General features: G+C 33.4%; 1 protein-coding gene across 2 annotated transcripts; it reads right to left on the bottom strand.

Moving 5' to 3' along the window:
- Window positions 1-4,205: 4,205 nt before the first annotated feature.
- LOC124372480 (U6 snRNA-associated Sm-like protein LSm4) lies at window positions 4,206-16,377 on the bottom strand. 2 transcript variants are annotated; one of them, XM_046830883.1, is made up of 5 exons: window positions 16,272-16,377; window positions 13,564-13,605; window positions 9,428-9,526; window positions 5,500-5,680; window positions 4,206-4,519 (listed from the first exon to the last, which is right to left on the bottom strand). In XM_046830883.1, the coding sequence occupies exons 1-5, from the start codon at window positions 16,272-16,274 to the stop codon at window positions 4,428-4,430; spliced, it is 417 nt and encodes a 138-aa protein (XP_046686839.1). In that variant the 5' UTR covers window positions 16,275-16,377; the 3' UTR covers window positions 4,206-4,427. The 2 variants fall into 2 exon arrangements, with proteins under 2 accessions (XP_046686839.1, XP_046686840.1); XM_046830884.1 differs by lacking the exon at window positions 16,272-16,377 and adding an exon at window positions 14,723-14,831.
- Window positions 16,378-21,086: the final 4,709 nt, after the last annotated feature.

Below are 21,086 nucleotides of genomic sequence, written 5' to 3'. Positions count from 1 at the left end.
AAAGAGGAAAAACCCCCAAAGTTGCAAGAATAAAATAAATTTGGCACTATACCACTAAAACGTAATTTATGGAGTTGGCAGTTAACGTGTTAATGATGCTTAATATATGGTAATAATATGATTTTATTCATAACTTCAGAGCGAGCTCCTCTTTCCCTGTGATTGGACAGTAGTTTTGTTCTAGATGGTTTCGAAAAGTCCTACTGTATTAAACTTGCCACAAAGTGACGTGAGCCCTTCTAACTGTTCTGCACTTCTAAAGAACTTTGAAAACAGTGTTACTTATGAACATTCTTAAGTAGCCTTCTCTGTCTTTTTGAGATTATGTTTTATTTGTAACAACTTTTAGTGCAATAAACTGTTCATTGTATATTTTTTTTCCCAAAATCTCATATTAATTCTGAATGTATTTACTGTGTTTTCAAGCAAACACTAGGATTTAGACTCTTTGTGAAAAATTATAAGGAATCAACTCTGTATTAAGAGATGTTGTATTTTTTACAGCTCAATTTGTCAGCTTTGTACTCTCTACTGTGCATTAGTACTTATATTTTGACGTGTATTAAAAATTGTCATCAGATCCTTGTATAACTGGTGAAATATGTTCCACATGCTAGACGTCTTCACAATGGGAGTATCATTTGCAAAATGCAAAAGCTTACTTTGAATTTTTAATTTAGATAACTCATTAATGTTAAATGAGATCCATGTAGGAATAACAAAGGACCAAGTTTACTGCCTAGCACAACTCCATATTCAACTTCTAATTAATTATTTATTTATTATTTATACCATCAATTACATCCATTTGTCCAAGTACCTCACAACCAATTGTTGTTTAAACAATGTTAAGCTTAAAAAAAAGCAGTTTCTGCTTATTTACGTTAGTTGACTTTTGATGAATTTTTGTAATATCTAAGAAATAATATCAACAATGAAATCTGCCTAAAATTATTCGGTAATATTTTTGAACTTGTCTTGAAGATAGGTATGGCAATTAAAAGACACTGAGGAATTTTCCTGTAAATATCAAGACTTATGTGATGAATGGGATCTATAATAAGCACAACACAGACTTTACCAACCTGCTATAGAGTTTTAATTTCTATATTACTCAGTGATTAATCCAAAAAAGGGGTAATTCCCTGTTGGATTCTTTTTTAACTAATATGGATAGTTGGAACTACGAGGTTACAGTTAGTTTGGATCACATTGCAACCCACAAGCACATCTTTTTTTAAACAGGTTACTGAACAGTCTATGAGTGCAACTGTAATTTTCAAAAAGGTATATGTCAGGTCAATTAATAAGGATAAGTCCCAGAGTTTTAATGGCCATTTACAACACTGCATGTTGCATGCTGGTTTAATATTGCATGCCAACTGCCTTCTGGTGCAGCTTATACATTTTTCTTTCATTGTTATAAGCAAGCCTTCGGTAAATATTTTCCAAGAAAGCTAAGAACTGTTGGAAGTGGACCTAATAAAGCTTTACCTGTCAGTTCTAGGATTATGGTGAAAGACTGGTTTACACATGAGTTGGTTAACATGAGATCCGTCATCTTGTTTTTATCGGACCCATAATCATTATTCTGCTTCGCAATATGCATAGAGGATATAAGTCTAAAATTAAAGAAGCCAAACAGTTAGCCTATGCTGGTTTTGTGGTTTGTCCCTGTAAGGCTGCCTGGGATTTAATAAATCACAAAAGAACTAAAGCAGACACACCAAGTAATGACTTATTTTATTAGTTCTGTCGATAACATTGACCCTGGTATACCTGATAGTAATGTCTCCACAGAAGTATATTTTAGGCTAGCTCCCACAACAAACTTCTTTTGAGTGGTGCTTTGTAAATAGTTCTGATACTATAAATATAGTAAGTTTAAGCCATCAGCAAGAAAGAACATTTTTGATGTCCATCAATTTATTAAAAGTTGTGATCGGTACTATATCCCCCTTTTGGTTCATCTCTAATCAACTCTTGTCTGATATGGGGAGATTTTCCAGACATATTAAAGACTATAAGGACTCCTGTGTACAAAAGGATCTTGAGAGGAATAATCCAGCTATAGGCCTATTAGCTTAATTAGATTTGTCAAAATTTTGGAATCTATTATGCTGGAGCAGTTGTACAATTACTTTGAGAAGAATCATCTTCTGGACCTGCCCAGTACGGTTTCCTAAGAGAAAATTGATTGTCAATGTGCTCTGTAACTTTTCAATTGTGTCTCTCACAAAATTTTAATCATGAAACTTCAGGGCTATGGTCTTGAAGACGGTTTTCTCAGGTTGATTGAATCCTACTTAGAGAATAGGAGTCAAATTGTAAGTTGGGGAGGTATTACTTCTAGTCCTTCTAATGTAAGACATGGCGCCCCCCATCGCTCTGTCCTGGGCCCATTCTTATTTCTGGTGGCAATAAATGATTTGTTTTATTGTGTTGATGATAAACTAGTAGTACTCTTTGCTGATGCTACGTTGTTCTCAACTAAAAGGGATCCTGCTGAAAAACTAAAGGGGGGCTGAGGCCTCTGTTAGAACTTTATTTTTAAGAGCCTCTGACTGGTTCGCTAGTAACAAACTCTCTTGTAACCCGTTTAAAAACCAGTCAAAATCATTCAGTCTTTGTCTGGATAGTATCAATGTGCCAACTAATGTTATTACGCCTACTGCCAGGTTGTTAGATTTTACTTTTGATTCTGAGCTGAACTGGAGTGCTCATGTTCAAGTGGTGTTGATATGTCTATTAGCTTTGTAAGACAGGCTTTTTTTGCGTTCTTCCAATCACATGCAGCATATGGTATTGTACTCAGGGTCATTCATCCCTTATACATAAGATATTATTGTTGCAAAAGAAGACTGCTGACTGTGCATCTGAGGTTCTGCTTTTGACACAAGGTTAAAGTTTAAAACTGCATTATAAATACAAACTCGTCTCAAGTCAATAAACCACCTCAGATCCTAGATTTAAGTGTCAATGGTAATAAACTGTAAAAAATATGATTATCTGTTAATATTAATAATTGTGTTTATAACATTTTATTACAATTAAATCTAAGTTTCTTTACATGTAAAATCTATGAATTTTAATACAAGTTCCTATCAAAATTATACAGCAGTTTTTAACTTTAGCCCATTTTACAAGCGGAGCCTCAGATGTGAGACCAGCAGCTAACTAGCATGACGTCTTTAAGTCCTGGCTGGGAAGCGATCCTTACTCGATGCTGCCTGGCTATCTTGTTGACACTGGTTACCTCATCGATTTCATTCTCATATTTTAACTTTACTTACTTGATCAAAGAACCAAGAATGTTTCTATATATTAAATCTATATTTTATACTTGCATTAACTCTTTGACTGGTGGGGTTTTCACAGTAGTCATGCCCCAAAATGAGTTTATTTGTTATATTTTCTTTTTCAAAGTTTGCAATTATAATTTACAAAGAAGAGTCGAGTGGAACTTCAATAATGTTATAATTTATATTATATTTTAGCACATTTAAATATTTTTTTATTCCTGAAACTACTATTTACATATTATTCAAAGCATCTACAGTATTGAGTTAAAAAAAAATATATAGTTGATAATGTTTTTCCAGAGGCAAATATAAACAACTAGATATCTTAGTGCTACGGTCTTAAATCCCACTTAGAACAAAGAAAAAAGAAAAATGTGTATTGAAAAATACACAGCAGTCTTTTTTCAATTATTCCATGTAAGCCATACACTATTTTGTACTATGACAAAATTCAAAGTTCACAAGACTGCATTTAAAAAATTCATTAAATTCTTTATATAGTACTATTTATAGCACATAGATGCTTGAGAGTTCTTCTGAAATTTAATGAAGTATAAAAAGCCTTAGTATTAATTATTAAGCATGACAGCAAACAAAGATGCAGCGGCAGTGTTCCCATTCACAATCACTCTAAAAAATCATATAAGCTTAGTAAAGGAACATCTCATATATATGTAATGGAATTGCAGATCTTATAACCAGCATGTGACTCAGCATTTGATCCCAACCAAACAACACATGACCAGCACTGTGTCTACCCCAATAGGTTAAATTTTGTTACAAAAATATAGTATTGTCATTTTGTGCCAAAGATAATTATAATGTCATTTATTAGGAATATACATCAATAATGAATTCTATTATGGATTTTTTAAATGGAAGGAACATGGGACTAGATTTAAAGCAGTTTTTACCAAAGAATAGTATATTGAGTTTTATTATTACGATAATACTAAACAAGAAAACATAAACATTATCACTTTCATATGAAACAATTAATTTAATTTAATTTTCAAAAAATAAATGGAATACAACAAAACATTGTTAATCCTAATCTTAAATTATTTTGTATTTCTTAACTTAAATTACTATGTACATGATTGTTAAATATTATGTACTGTTGACTTATTTCCCCTTATTCTTGTTGGGAGGGTTCCTACCAGTTCCTCCCCTTCCTAAAGGACCTCCTGGCCGACCACCTCTCCCACCGAAAGACCCTGTAATCAGTTAAAGAGTATTATAGTTTCTATTCTAAACACAAAAAAAAACACATTTTTTATTTAATAGCATCTCAAATATTAAACGACTGAGTGAATGCATACAAGTAAATAATGTCATTGTCATATTTATGGTGTCAGTTTGAAACATACATTTTATATAGTACCTTTTCTTAATACATTTAGAAATGCTGTTCTTACAGCTTGACTTTTAATTTCAACAAGGATATAAATAAAGGATTGAAATTAAACAATTGAAATTCAACCATTTGTATATTTTTTGCTATGTTTAATTTTTTTTAAATAATTTATAGTAATTAGTTAAAATAAAACAATTACATAATGTACAGATTGTTGCTATTAATAATTGTCAAACTACACCAATTACAATGGAGTGTCAATAAGTTATATGTTCAAAACCTGAATTGTCAATAATCTGGACTGATCAGACACAAAATGTCATTAATTAGATATATGAACATGTTCAATACATTATTTAAATTTCATATTCATTATTTGGATGCGTTATGAGTAACAAATTATTTGTGTAAAAACATTAAATGTTTGCAATACAAATAACCTGTTACCTATTGTATTACAAAACGTCTGCATGGCATATCTCAGCAACCGACAGTCGTGGAGCACGCGGCGTTAGTTTGGGGGAATTGATACAAAATTATTTGCCAATATAGGAAGTCAATACTCGATAGGAGAATTGGTTGCCCTAAAATGAAGGAAAAACTGTCCGTCCGCTTGTGCAATGACTCTTGATAAAAAGATCCTTGAGACTTGGTACAAAGGTTTCTTGTGGTCCATGAAAAAATGTTTTCGATTTTGGGATCAAAAGGTCAAAGGTCAGTCTGCCGCAGCTTATTTGTTACATTCTCTCAGAATCTTCGATACTCTATTGAATTCGTTTATTAAATAATAAGAAATGAAGTCAAAGTACTGTGTTGTAAAAATAAAAAGAGTATTTTTACCTCTGCCACCACCTCGGCCTCCTCTTTGACCCCCTCCCCTCCCCTTCATTTCTCCTCTTCCTCTAGATTTGAGTACAATGTCTTCCTTCACCATGTCAATCACCTCATCAGGGATCCGCAGGTACTTGATTGTGCTCCCTCTGATGTAACACTCTGGCATCTTCCAGAACTTGTCACCGTCCTAGGAACATAAATATTAACCTATTGAATAGACATTTTCAAGTGAATTGATAATTTGTCTACATAAACAGTTTTTAAACCCTGCAAGTCACTTACACATGTATTATGTCACACAGTAAAATCTGTTCAATCTTTAGTCAATATTTGCATTCTTTGTAAAGTAAAATGTAGGAAAGATTCTTCTATGTACTTATAAAACTTAAAGTACTACATCGGAAAGATTATGAGAAATGCAAGTCAGCTGAATCAGTAGGTGTGAGGCATATCATCTGACTATCTATCAGATTTGTATTTTGTTTAAAAGGATTTGGTGCAACATTTATCTTATTCAAAATAAAATTTGAAAATATTTGTCGTCATACAACATTGCTAAGTTCTACTTTTCTTTAAAAGAATGTAGCACTCTCCAGTGTTATTGTTTTCCAGTACTCTACACAGCTTAGTATTTCATTTTGTGCTATAAGTTAGCTAACCTGTAGTGCGAATTAATGTAATCAAAACAAGAAATCAGCTGTGTATTAGAGGTTATGTTCATCTCTCAGATACAGTGTGGACCGATTTATTATTACAAATGAGTGAAATTGGACTTTGCAGGAGACATAGAAAATGCATAATAAAACTCAAAATTTTGTTACATATATTTTTCCAAACTCTACAAAACACTGAAATCAATAGGATTTCCCAGAAGTCTAAGGCTGGTTTAAAATACACATGCCAAGGGTTGTGTTTAAATCTATTTAAAATTTAAAAAGCTAATTAGGTTCAACATCCATCCTGTAATAACAGCTGATCCACAGTTGTAATTGAAATCACTACATTTCAATATAATGACGCCAACAGTCTATATTACAATAAATATATGCATATGGTATTAAGGAATGACTCTTTTCTGAGTAATTAGATATATCGTTTATGAATGTTATGTTAACAACTAAAAGATAGAGACTCATAGTTCAACCAACCATTATAGTGGCTTGCAGCGCTCAAGGTACTGTACAGCATACATTGAGCCACTATAGTGGCTTGCAGCGCTCAAGGTACTGTACAGCATACATTGAGCCACTATAGTGGCTTGCAGCGCTCTAGGTACTGTACAGCATACATTGAGCCACTATAGTGGTGGTCAAATGGTTAAATACGATGATTGTAACAAAAATGTGTAATAATGGTTTATAACATTATTTATTTAACAATTAGCTTCAATGTTTCATTAGTATATTGTACGAGAGCTATCCAGAAAGTAACAGACGTTTTGAAATAAAAAAATTAACCAACTTAAATAGGAACATTTTATTATATACATTTAAAAGCTATACTCTTAGGCAATTTTTCAACGTAATTCCCATTCAAATTAAGACATTTATCATACGGTGACACAAGTTTTTCAATTCCAGCTTTGTAGAAATCTGCTGCCTGAGATCTTTACCACTGAAAAATGCCAGTGTGAGTTTCAGTGTCACTATCGAAGTGCTGCGTTGCGAGCCAGGTCTTCATCGCTGGAAAGAAGTAGTAGTTGCTTGGTGCCAGATCTGGCCTATAAGGCGGATCAAAACATGATCAAACACTTCCCAATCAAAATCATCCAAGATTTGTTGTGTATGGAGCGGTATGGGGATGTGCATTGTCATGGAAAAACAAAATTTTTGAGCTCAATTTTCTCCAAAGCTTGTTTTGTAATGCTCGCCGTAGCTTCTGCAATGTTTCACAGCACCTCTCTGCTTTGATTGTTGATCCTCGTTCAAGGAGATCAACCAGAATCATATCCTTAGCATTCCAAAAAACAGTTGCAATAATCTTACTCGCTGAGAGTCTGGAGACATTTTCTTAGTTTTTTGTAACAAAAAACAAAAAACCAAGAACAAATTTAAATCTATTGCCACCTGTGTGAAGTTTATGAAAATGGAATAGTGACTAAAAACAGAGTAAGGCAGTGGTGTATTGACTTTAAAAATATTCATGATGATAGTCGTAGCAGTCAGCCTAGCCTAGGGACTGAATATTTGATGTTGAAAATCAATGACAAAGTTTGTGAAAATTGCTGTTTCACAATGACTGAACTCTTGAACATTTCCCAAAAATTTCATGAGGTTTACTTTATTTCACTGTAGGGAAGCTTGGATACAAAAATCCCAGGAAATTTCAAAACAAAAAGAAAATTCTCCAAAAAACTAAGAAAATGTCTCCAGTTGGAGAATGTGTGCACCCATTTCATAGACTGCATTTTGTTTCACAATTAACATGCTTCACCCACGTATCATCACCAGTAAAGATAAGATCGAGAAGTTTGTTACCATGTTTGTTGTAGTCATCAAGGAAAGTTGAAAGTTAATGATTCAGTAAGTCATTGTTTTTTGTGATCTTCTGTAAGGATATTTGGAACCCACCTAGCACAAAATTTGTTGTATCCAAGCTTCCCTACAGTGAAATAAAGTAAACCTCATGAAATTTTTGGGAAATGTTCAAGAGTTCAGTCATTGCGAAACAGCAATTTTCACAAACTTTGTCATTGATTTTCAACATCAAATATTCAGTTCCTAGGCTAGGCTGACTGCTACGACTATCATCATGAACATTTTTAAAGTCAATACACCACTGCCTTACTCTGTATTTAGTCACTATTTCATTTCCATAAACTTCACACAGGTGGCAATAGATTTCAATTTGTTCTTGGTTTTTTGTCAACAAAAACGTCATCACTGAACGCACTACACAAATGGCGGGATTTTCAATTGCAGCACACATTTTAATTAATCACAGTGAGAAGAGTAAAAGATAGAAGAGATACAGACCGTGCACGACTATAGTTCGATGCGTACTGAACGCCAGGGTTTTGACACCAAGATGGCGGCTGTAGCCGTGCCCACTGCTGCACCATTAAAAACGTCTGTTACTTTCTGGATAGCCCTCGTATTGGGACTAATTTTTTAATTTTATGTGAAGCTTACATACTTAATTTTTATTACGTAAATAAAAACTAATATAAAGTACTAAATTTTTGAAGTGAAATGAATAAGAAAGAATAAAACTTGTAAATGCACATTAGGAATAGAGTTAATGAATAATTCACAGAACAGCCAACTATTACGGCTGTGAGCACTTGGATTTGGCAAGTCATAATACTTCACATGCAAGGGTCTCTTTGTCTAACTATATAATTCATAAATTGAGAAATCAAAACATATTCAATCCCTTTCACATGTAAACTGTGAAGGAAACAGAATCCAAAAACAAACTTCAAACAAAGGGACGTAAAATATGAGACACTATAGTTCACTATATACTTGGTTACGAGTAGTTAAGATTATTCAGTATACACACAATATGTTTACAGTAAAACATAACCAAATAAAAGTGTGTAAAACAACACAATGCATAGACCACAAGCTACATAGTTGCAGGGTGTCACAATTACTATTACAATATTTTTATTTGAGCTCAAGATTGCTAACAATTTTCAAAACTGATTATATCCTAACTTACCCAAAGCTATGACTCCCACCCCAAAAAAAAGTGACAAAGAGATCATTTCTGATTCTTTAAACAAGACAAAAAAATAAAGGATCCTAGTTGAAATTAAACAATGTTTTTTAGTTTAGTAGTTTGAGCCAAAGACACATCTACATTTCAAATTTCATTGTTCTAAAACATTTCAAATAAACCAGAGATTACAAGAACCATTGCCATAACCATTGAGTTATAAGAATTATCACAAAAAGTCAGCTTTGAAAAAGGGATGCGTGACACTTACCCTTGATGTACATATAACTTCCCGAAGGTTGATGTTCATCCAATTGTCGCAGCTTACCAGATGACCGTTGTAAGTCTCCCCATTTTTCAGTTCAACCAGCTAAACAAATTTGTTGGTATAAAAACTACAGGTTATAGTATATGGAATATTGTAAATCAATATTGTATGTTAAAGCAGACATGTGAACTATTGAATAGGATATAGATTCAGTTGACAGAGAAAGTAATTTTGACTTCTTTAGGCAATGGATATTATTTAGCTATGGAATATACGAGGTGTGTTCAAAAAGTATCGCGAATTTTGTGTATTTTCAAAAATTATTTATTTATTCGTGAATATCTATTTTGTACCCTTCAAAGTAATCCCCCTGGTATATTATACACTTCTGCCAACGTTTTTTCCAATCTACGAAGCACTTCAAAAAATAATTTTTTTGTATGTGGCGTAGCGTCGTCCTTTCATGGGCCTCTTCAGTTTCGGGAACAAGAAAAAGTCACAGGAGGCCAGATCTGGGGAATACGGTGGCTGCGGTATCATTAGTGTGTTGTTTTTGGCCAAGAAGTCGCGTACAAGCTGCGATGTGTGAGCAGGGGCGTTATCGTGGTGCAAAAGCCAATTTTTGTTTTTCCACAAATTCGGGTGTTTCTGGCGGATTGCTTCGCGCAAATTGCGCATAACTTGCAGGTAATATTCCTTATTCACTGTTCTACCTTGTGGCAAGAACTCATGATGCCCCTGGCAATCGAAGAAAACAGTAAGCAAAACTTTCACATTCAACCGAACTTGGCGTGCTTTTTTCGGTCTTGGTTCGTGCGGCAAACTTCCATTGAGATGATTGAGCTTTGGTTTCCACGTCATAACCATAAACCCACGATTCGTCACCAGTTATGACCCTCTGGAAAAAAATTTGGGTTGTCGCGGACAGATTCCAACATCTCATTAGCAATATTCATGCGATGCTGTTTTTGATTGAAATTGAGCAATTTTGGTACAATTTTGGTACAAAATTTTGCAGTGACCCGTCTCATGCCTAAATTATCGATTAAAATCTAATGGCACGAGCCAATCGATATATGCCTCGGCAATTTCTCTAACGGTGATTCGACGATTGGCCAATACCATTTTCTTCACTTCATCAATTTTTTCGTCTGTTGTTGAAGTGCTCGGGCGTCCGGCACGCTCTTTGTCGTTCACATCTTCTCGGCTTCTTTTGAAAACATTTTGTACCACCGATAAACGTTGCTTTTGTCCAAAGTAGCTTCTCCGTATGCCACAGTCAACATTCGGAATGCATCCGCGCACTTAATTTCGTTTTTCACACAAAATTTGATACAGGTTCTTTGTTCCATTTTTTTGAATAGGTAAAAATCGAAGATGAACCAAAACACGTGCAAGCAAAGCTGCTGTCAACAATTAACTGAATTAACTTCAAAATGGCCGAAATTGTCAACATAAGTGAGAGAAATATGTACCAACATAACACCACAAAAAAAAATCGAAATTTGAATATACGTAACCCGTGCAAATTCAAAATTTTTGAACACACTATGTAAAGTTGTGATCTTATGAAGAGCGGTGGAGAGGAGAGGAGGTGTTCTCTTCAGAAAAATGTTTAAAGATAAATATGATTTTAAGGCTAACATTATTTTCTAATTTCTATTCAAAGTTATTTCTTTTATTATTTTTCTAAATTTTACAAACACAAATTTTAATTTTCTTCTTTTCCATGTTTTGAATTGGGAACATACGGTAATGGATGCCAACAAATGCATTTTAATGCTTTAATTAACATTCTGAAATATAATTTTTTTACATTACCAACAGCACAAAGCAAAAGGAAAAAAGTGAATAATAGAATGACAATAGGAGAGGAAGGGATGGCGTGGTGAGAAGGGGGCTGGTATTTACAATTTTGGTCCTTTTTATAATTCACCAATTCCCATAGGGGAAATGTGAACAAACGGACTATCTCATTCAAAGATCCCACAGTTCTGGGTCTCCATAAATAGTTATTCCCACAAATAGTACTCTATATTAATTACTTATATATTTAATCTCTTGGCATGGCACAGGCAACTGAGTATTAACTACTTATTTTTTATACTCTATGGTATCAACTAATTGATATTATGGTAATATATTTTTTGCTACCATGATTATGTAGTTTTTAAAAATAATTATAAGATGTAACGTTTATTTAAATTGTTACAGAAATCCCTTAGAAAGAAATTGATTAATCTTCAAACTATTGTAATGCGGTACGAAACAAAAAATGGTTTGCTTCAGTAACACCACACGTCAACTATGCATCCACCTCACCGTGTATTCTCATAACCATGGTACATATGCTGTTATTGATACTGTTATTTTTTAATAGTTTATTTCTTTTATCATTATAACTTTTTTGTTAAGTAGTTATAACATGCACTGTTCTTATATCTGAAGAATATAGAATGGAAGAAGTATGTTGATAAATAAAATGACTTGGTCACTTTTGTGTCAAGGAAACCACTTGACATAGAAACTCCACTAAAAATAAAAGTCAATAACTAAGTTTGTCACCTCTTTTACCCATCATACTCGGTCTCAACATTACATTTTGTGTCACTCCAACATTGTTAAATTGATCTTATGTAACGTTGCAACCATCAATGGATAACATTATCACCACTGTCAATATGTCAAATAAAGACACATCCATGGATCCCAAATTATGACATTCGTATTTCCTGGTAAAAATCTATAGTAGTTTTGCATCAAGCAACCATAATGCTTTCTTTGAAAAATATGTATTAGGGTTACATATTGTGTTGCCATTTCAGACACATGGGAACTGACGACTTTAGACATGTTGTCTTCTCCTTGTACTTCATATTCTTGTCGGGAGCCAACTGGACACATTTGTATGTGAATGTATGAACATAATCCTGAATTGGGTTCCATACGAAACAGAGTCCACTCAGGTTTTGATGCAGTAACATCTGAACTCTCCCTGAGTTCATTGCTGTGCTCTGAAATGCGAAGTGCTCTGGTCCACCATTTCTATCACTTTGCTAAGTAAACACCATCATGGGTTTCACCATTTCAAAGAGGTTTTAAAGGAGCCTTCATTATATGAGAGTTTTCATAATATAGAGTATCAAGGTGTATATGAGAATTTGTGAAGTTTGAGTAACGGTATACCCTTGGGGTTTGTGCATGGCTCAATCAAATTTATATCTATTCTTGACTGTTCTTCAGTCAAACATAATATTGATTATATGTATAATATTTTGATTTTGTAGAAATCAAAAATATTTATTTAGCAAAATGAGTGTTTAGAACTTTACTAAACAAATATTAAAAATGTTTTCAAGCAATATCAATTAAATATAATTAATATTTGGGTTTTTCCAATTGAGCTACCATCTACACATTTTCTTTATTTTGAAAGAGTACATAGTTACATTAGTTTGAAATACTTTGTAAATATTTTTACTATTTAATACTTATTAGAGATGTGCAATTTAATTTTACACTTTCTGAGAGTTATTATGTTATATCTTATACATCATGTGTAAAAACTGAGCATGTCTATTGTCATGTTAGCAGTGGTTTCACATTGTTCCTATTGATATTATTGTCATGAAAAATAAGTAGTAACACGTTACTTAATTACATTAGGCTAACCTTAACTACGTTTTTAATTTTAGTGTATACATCACAATATATGAATAAGCTTTCCGAGTTTAGATAAAGACCATTTCTTAGACCAGTGGCTTATGTGTGGTGAAGTAATAGATTCCAATAATAGATAGATAGTAATAGATTAATGGAAGGCTATTAAGAAATGTGCATATGTCAGATAATATAGCATAGTCATAATTCAGTCAGTTGCTTGGGGTTTTCTAACTGCACTCAATGCAACTGAAATACTATTTCATCATATATCACAGAAATATGATTCTGTTTCATTATGCAGTTTTATGTTATGAGTAAAAAAGAGATGGAAACACCAGAAATAGTAGATTTATTCCATTAACTTTGGAAAACTACAGAAAACAATTTTATGCTCTGAAGGCCTTAAAGAAGAGAATAACTCTTTTTTAATAATTTTTTTATTTATGGCCTAACATATAGGGCTAAAACACACTTACCATGGGATGGTTCTGGGCAGTCCTCAGTAGAGAAAGAGGAAGCTGAAAATGAAATAATAAACACATTTATTGTTGGCTAAGATATTTAAACGCTAACTGTAACACAAATAAATGGGCGTATGTTATGACTACATCTACATAAATATTTGTTCAGTTACAGATTTGGATTAACCTTTTATGTTTACCCATAATCATTTCTAAAATATCATCATGGTTTGTGTGGGTGACATAAGTTATTAAAGCTGTTGAGGAATAAAAAATCTTATATTATGAAACTTCATGATTAGGTTAGTCACAAGGTTTTTGTAGATTTAACAATTGTCTTAAACTATTACCACAGTTTTAAAACATTATGAGATAAGAAAGTTGTTGTTTGTAAAAAAATATTCAACACTTAGTAGGCCTAATCTGAAAACTCTGTACTGTACTTAGTTCTTGCAAAATTTAAAGTCTACGGATAAAATTCTTGTGAGCTAGGGAGGGTACTACAACAAAGGTAAACTTTAACGGGACTATTTTTTTCGGTGAAATTACGTTAACCTGTGTTAGTATGCACAAAATTACGGCAATTGGAGCGGTAGTTGCTGATCTTAAGATTTACCAACTTTAATAAGTGGACTACACTCATTCGATTGCTAATTGCTATTATGGAGTGGTTTGAAAGTTTTAATCCAAAGGAATAAGTCGAAATTACAATTTATTTAACTTAGTATACATGATTTCAACTTAGTTGTTATAGTAATTTTAATGTAAACAAGAAGTAACTAATATTTTGAGACTGAAAATGGCGATGAATATGAGGTAAATATGTGAGATATTTCTCACAAGTGACGAGATTTGTTTAAGTGGCTTCAACATGTGGGTTTGGCTCTGGGTAAAACATGGGGAGAATTCTTTCCTAAATTTCACAAAAGCGGTGGTATCAACTCATTGATACCAATCTGGGCAAGTTCTAAATATTGTAAGGTTGCTTTGGATATCTAAGTCTAGGTCATACTTGGTTTTTGTTTTATAATGTTATTATTAAATCTTTATTTTCAAAATTGTAATGAACAAGGTTCTTCTTGTAACTCTTTTTGTGTATAATTTTTGCATATCGGATTGGATAATATAGATATTGAATTGTTCAATAATAGCAATCAAATATACAGAAACTTACCATATTTGATTATTTAAGAAATTCGTAAAACAAACACCAGACAACTAGTTTGCGTAATTTCCAGTATAAACAATAAGTGTAGGTCGCTTATTAAAGTCTCCCCCAAGAGTGCACTGAAATCAAATTGTGACCCGACTTTAACATTGACTATCAACTTTATTATTTTCCATTTAACTCTAAGGCAGAAATGAAAATTTTCTCAAGTGATAGGCTTCGCTAAAACTCAGCCAACAATTATTTTCAGTGAAAAAATCGGTATCAATTATTTACATTAACGTGACCATGGAAAGGTATGTTCATTTTTTTTCCTGAAAACAATATTGAAGAAAAAATTCGTCGGGAACGAAAATCAAAGGAGCTACGATTTTTTTAAATCCTCTGAAAACTCCGTTTTTGACAGTTTCCTATAACTCCGCGTCTGCTCAAACTCAGTATAGCCAAATTTTAAAAACCGATTATCATAGCCTACCAACAACGTGAAATTATCGTACTTTCATATAAAATAATCGTACCAAACACATTTAATGAAAAAGTATGTTATGTTCGTATAATAAATTATGTTATAATTAATTTGTGGTTTGTTACTTGTATAAATTTGTCAAAAATCTTTCATGGTAGGATAATAACTACTCATCGTGTATCTTACCGGTGCATAAAATCAATGAAATTATCGTACCTTTACGATAATTATCGTACCTCTGGTAACACTATCCATATTTGACAGTTTGGTATTACTCCGACCATTCTCAAATAAAGAAAGGACGCCATTTTGAACTACTGTTGTTCCTCCACGTCTATTCTTAACCTCCTAGTTCAGTAGTGGTAATGGCACACCTTTGTGTTTGGATGTTCGGTATCTCACGTGGAAGCAATTAGTAAAGACGAGTATACGTTAATCCTGTCAACGATGCTTGCCCGTTGTGCAGTGCTTGCTCTTTTAGAAAAAAAATTAACTCGAGCTTGCAAAAGTCGAATCCCAGATCACGTGATGCCCCTGCTCCTTAACGCAATAAGTTAAGATGTCCGAAAGGCATCAATATATTACAATAATATACTTTCCCCCCAGTTCATGTGCACCTGTGATAATAATACTTGGCTATAAATGCCCAACCCATGAAGAAAAGTCCATTTTCCATGGTCTCGCTAATGTAAATAAATACCGAAAAATCTAGGTTAATTTATGAGCCTTTAAACATTTGTGTAAATTAAAGTAGGCTTATAAATAGGCCTACTAGGCTACTAGTCTAGAGGAAATCTTAACAGTTGTTTTAGGTAGATAAAGTAGAATTCATCCAACAAATTGGTTTAAAAGGAAAATAAATAAAAAATGGAATTGTAGAAAATTGAACCTCGAAATGTGTTTTTGTGCTTAATTAGACTATGAACAACGAACAAGCTTAAACCATTACAATCAATGGAAAAACATTCATGTTATCCTATAAATTTAAGAGGATATTATAAATACTGCTTTAAATATTAATCAATTCTTATTTAGTAAATTAAGCTAAAATATTCTGATACTAGTAATATCATATATACAGAAACTTACCATAATTGATTATTTAAGAAACTCGAAAAACAAACACCAGACAACTAGTTTGCGTAATTTCCAGTATACACAAACACTAGGTTATGATATGATGGACGTCGGTTGCACCGTTGCACGTTTGTTTTCTATGTTTTTAATTCTTCAGCTTTTTTTTACCATAGAGTAAAGAATGAAACACGTTTATACGAATGCCAGAGAGAATTAGAAAGAATTTGAATTAAGTAGAATAGTACAAGTTCTAACCGGTGACTCCGACTTTATAACTATTACCTTTTTACTTTAACTGAGTAATGAAAAAAAGATATCGGACCTTCATGGATCTCTTGACCGCTTATTATACTGCAGCTGATCTCATGTATGGTAGACCAAACATTTCTATCAACTAATATTTTTAGTCTGTTTGTTACGTACAAATATATTATATATTTTGAACTAATTATGTAGAGATAAGAGTTTTGAAATTTGGAACATGGCCTAGAATTGGATAACATTTCAATGATATGCAATTTACTGCTTTACACAATAACACTCGTCGTTATTGTATTGTTGTATACCTATTGTAAACATTGGTTTATCGGGAGTCGCACTTCGAGCCAAAGTTTTGTCCGTTGTGTTAAACGCGAAGTAACCTACGTGGCACGAAGTCTGACGTATGACTAGCATTAGCATGATAAAAATTGGTTTTTGTCCTGGTAAACAGGTCAATAATGCAAAGAGATATTCTCGTATTGACATCTACATCCATAGGGTCAGTTATTTGGAAATCTATTTTGACTTTTTGTACCTTTACTCTCACACTTAGAATAACTTATGTCCACATTTTTAGTGGAGTAGCCAGCTAAATCTTTAGGAGATGTTACGAATATCTGGTAAATTTTCAAAGGGCCTTCCCTGGAAAATGTTGAGTTCATAAGTGTAGTTTTAGGCTAATTTGTGGAATTAATTATGTGGGGGTTATTCTAGAAAAGGGTATGAACTGGGGATCACATTTAAAAAGAATCGTTGCGGGGGGGATGGCCCTTAACGCAGTGCAGAAAAATAATAAGCAGTTCTTGAGCGCTTAAGCCGAGATTTTTGTATTGACAGTTTCCACTAACGTTCGTTGTTGGTGGCCAGGAGGTGAACATGCGATATAAAGAAGCGTTGCTCCATGCATGGCATCTTTGACAAGAGTTCCCCAGTAGGACTTGTTCCGTCGTTTGTGGCATTTTGGGGGACTACTTAAATTGTTGTAAACTGATATGCTTCATAGTACACTTCCGGAGTGCACAAAAGCCCTTGAGCCTTCAGTGCATGGCAGTAGGCCGCCCTTAGAAAAAGAAGACCCCCATCTCTGCGCACCCACATTAATAGTTTTGCATGAAGCATAGTTCCACACCTACGGCGTCGAGTGGGGTGCGGCTATAGCCTATGCAAGAGGAAAGTCTCGTGTGAGCGTTGCCAAAAGGGCTCCCCTATCTCGGAATACATTTATTTTATTAAAAGATGTTTCAAAGATAACCAGACTTCTCTATATCGATAAACAAATCCTGCAACGTAAATGTCTAACATGCCCTTATAAATAATAGCTTATGAAATAGTGGAAACTAAGTATATTGATTCTAAATTGACTGAAACTACAATTTATATTCGTATCTAACGTTGTGGGGTGTTATTAGTACATTGGAAATTTCAAATTCAAGATCTACGCAATGGATATAATCGAGATGAGTGCGAGTTACGGAAAACAGATAATTTAAATCAACTTCGCATTGATCAGAGCCCAATTGATATGGTAGGTTAAGTAAACATGGTTGTATTAGGATATATATGTTGACAAATTTAATATAGTATTTATCTATTATTACTATTGAGCTAGGTATTCAAACTACAAGCGTAATTAAAATAAATCTTTTTAAGACAATTCATTTGTTGCCTATTGCCTCTTACTGTTTTTCAAATAAAGTTTTCATTCTAAAGTTGGGGCGATAGCCTATACTCCAATATCCTCTCTGGCTACGCCACTGCAATGCCAGTGTTAAAATTATTAATGTACTAATATGTTTTTGTCTCTTTCACAACGCTACTGAAGAGCGATAACAATGATGTTCTATCTGTCTATGTGATTTGGCAGACAAAATTTCTCTTTCGTCTGATTATCTGCCTGTCCGTAGGATATCTCTAGAATGAAATGAGCTATAGACTTGAAGTTTTATATGCAAGTTCAACGAAGACTGTTACGCGACACGTGCTCTAGCGTACTCCTACCTTGTTTAAGGGGTAGTCGTATTTTTAAATATTAGTAAAGGTAACATTACTTAAGGGGGTTCGGTAGGTTAAAAATTTAAAAAATTATACATTTTTTTTTATTTCAATTTATTTTTTCTGTGTTGTTTTCTGAACATTTTGACATAAAAATTATTAATTCTGACAATGGGAAGTATTAAAAAAAAATATACAACATATTGTCTGCACAGCTGCAATTTTTACCAGAATTTGTATCTATGGTAACGACAATACTATTATTTATTTGTTATAATAACTAGCATCCAGAAACAGTTGTTTTTTCTTTCAATGGTTGGCTAACCTGAAGTATTGTGCCAATAAACAGCAGACAAGAGAAGTAAGAAAACATTGTTTGTTTACATTCATGAGTTTATTCTTTATTGTGAAAACTCAAAAGTAAATACACATTACAATTATTTTTCTAAAGTGTTGTGTCTAGTGTTTTAGAAGAATATATTATTCAAAATGCCTAGGAGTACTAGTGTTTTCAAGAAAAGGAAACGAGTATTTTGTAAGAAGACAGTAGAAACTGAAATTAGGCATAGTCCTAATGCTGATGTTTTGGAAGATATGACTAGTCTAGATGAACCAGTTAGTGCTTCAAAAGCAAAACTAGGAAATATTTCCAATAACTACCAATCTATTGTTGATGGTGAGCCTAGTCTAGCCTATGAAATAGTTGATTTGAATAGTTTGTTGAAAATAATTTTCTAATATAGCAGTTTGTAAACATTGCCATGAAGCAATTGATTTCAAAGTCGGTAGGCGTGTTGGACTTTTCTTTTCAGGTGATTTTACATGTTCAGGTTGTAGTACAAAGACATTAGCTTCATATGAAAATTGCTGTACTTTACCTGATAACCCATCACACAATATAAAATGTATGACCTAAATGTTAGGTTAGTGTACGGTATGCGTACTATTGGAAGGGGCCAGGTCGCTTGTGAAACTCTTTGCGGCGTGCTAAACTTGCCTAAACCTCCTACAAAGTTTAGTGAATACATTAGAGTTCTAGGGTCTACAGCTGAGGATATATGTTTTTCATTTATGAAAGAGGCTGTAGAAGAAGCAGTGAAAATAAATGATGGAAATAGGGATTTGTGTGTTGCCATCGACGGCACTTGGCAAAAGCGTGGACATACATACTCAAAATGGCGTTTGTAACTGCTACAAGTGTTGATACTGGTAAAGTTGTAGATGCCGTCATACTGTCTAAGTACTGTCGTTGTAGAGGCAATTTTACTGGCCATCATGATGATAATTGCAGTGCTAATTACCAAGGAGTAAGTGGGGGTATGGAAGTGGTAGGAGCCTGTAAAATATTTCAACGGTCCGTTCCAACTTATGATGTTCGCTATATTGAATATCTTGGAGACGGCGACTCTAAAGGGTTTGCTAGTGTATTAGAAAGCATGCCTTATGGTAATGACTGTCCAGTTACAAAAATTAGAGTGCATTGGACATGTCCAAAAGCGTATGGGCACACGCCTAAGGACATTAAACTAAAAGAAGGTAAGGCAAAACAAATTGATGGAAAAACCTTAGGCGGTCGCAACCGACTAACAGATGCTGCTATATTATCAATTCAGAAATACTACGGATTAGCCATACGCAGAAATATAGGTAAATTTGAATGACATGAAGCAAGCTATATGGGCAGAATACTACCATTTACTATCAAGTAACTCTAATCCTCAACATAGACTTTGCCCGAAAGGAAGTGATAGTTGGTGTAAATATCAAAAATCATTGGTCCAAAATGGAAAAATATGATCATGAAAAAACATTTTCACCTACCACTTGCCCATAATGGAGAGGCTAAAACCTATTTTCAAAGATCTTAGTGCTCCCTGACCTTCTAAAAAAGTGCTTACATGGTAAATCACAGAATCCCAATGAGTCTGTGAAACCAAATAATTTGGACTCGCCTACCGAAAACCGTGTTTGTAAGCATTCACACACTTCACTTAGGTGTATATGATGCCATCAATATTTTTAATAAAGGAAACATAGCAAGGTGTATGGTATTTAAGAAACTGGGATTGATTGTTGGGCAGAATTTTTGTGATGCTATGAAAAATAAAGATATATCCCGGCTAAAAAAGGCTCAGCGCATGATCTCGGAAGTTGCAAAAAGAAGCAGACAATCCCGTGAAAGTGCTAAAAGGAAGTTGGAAGATGAATGGGAAGATTTGGAGGATCCTGATGATCCAAGTTATGGAGCAGGATGCCATTAACTTCAGTTACATATTACCAAGTAAGACCAAAATGTATATTTTAACTTTAAACGTTGATTTCCTGGAATTTAATTTTTTTCTTACTTATGTACCTTTATCTCAGGAAGTATTAGATGGATCATTATGAAAAAAAAAAACCACTTGTACATGCCACCAATATACACATTTTAAGCGCGTAACATTGTAAAAAAAAATCTTTAATAATTACGCAAAAAAAATAAATAACAAAAATTTTTTCAAGAAAAAACATGTATTTTTAAAAAAAAATTCTTTTTTAATGAAATTTTCTTAAAAACCAAAATGTTTTGCGCTC

The sequence above is a fragment of the Homalodisca vitripennis genome, unplaced genomic scaffold (genome assembly GCF_021130785.1).
Source record: "Homalodisca vitripennis isolate AUS2020 unplaced genomic scaffold, UT_GWSS_2.1 ScUCBcl_3305;HRSCAF=8761, whole genome shotgun sequence".
Classification (NCBI taxonomy): Eukaryota; Metazoa; Arthropoda; class Insecta; order Hemiptera; family Cicadellidae; genus Homalodisca; species Homalodisca vitripennis.
Note: the sequence above shows the minus strand (reverse complement) of the source record. Positions and strands in the feature narration are given on the sequence as shown.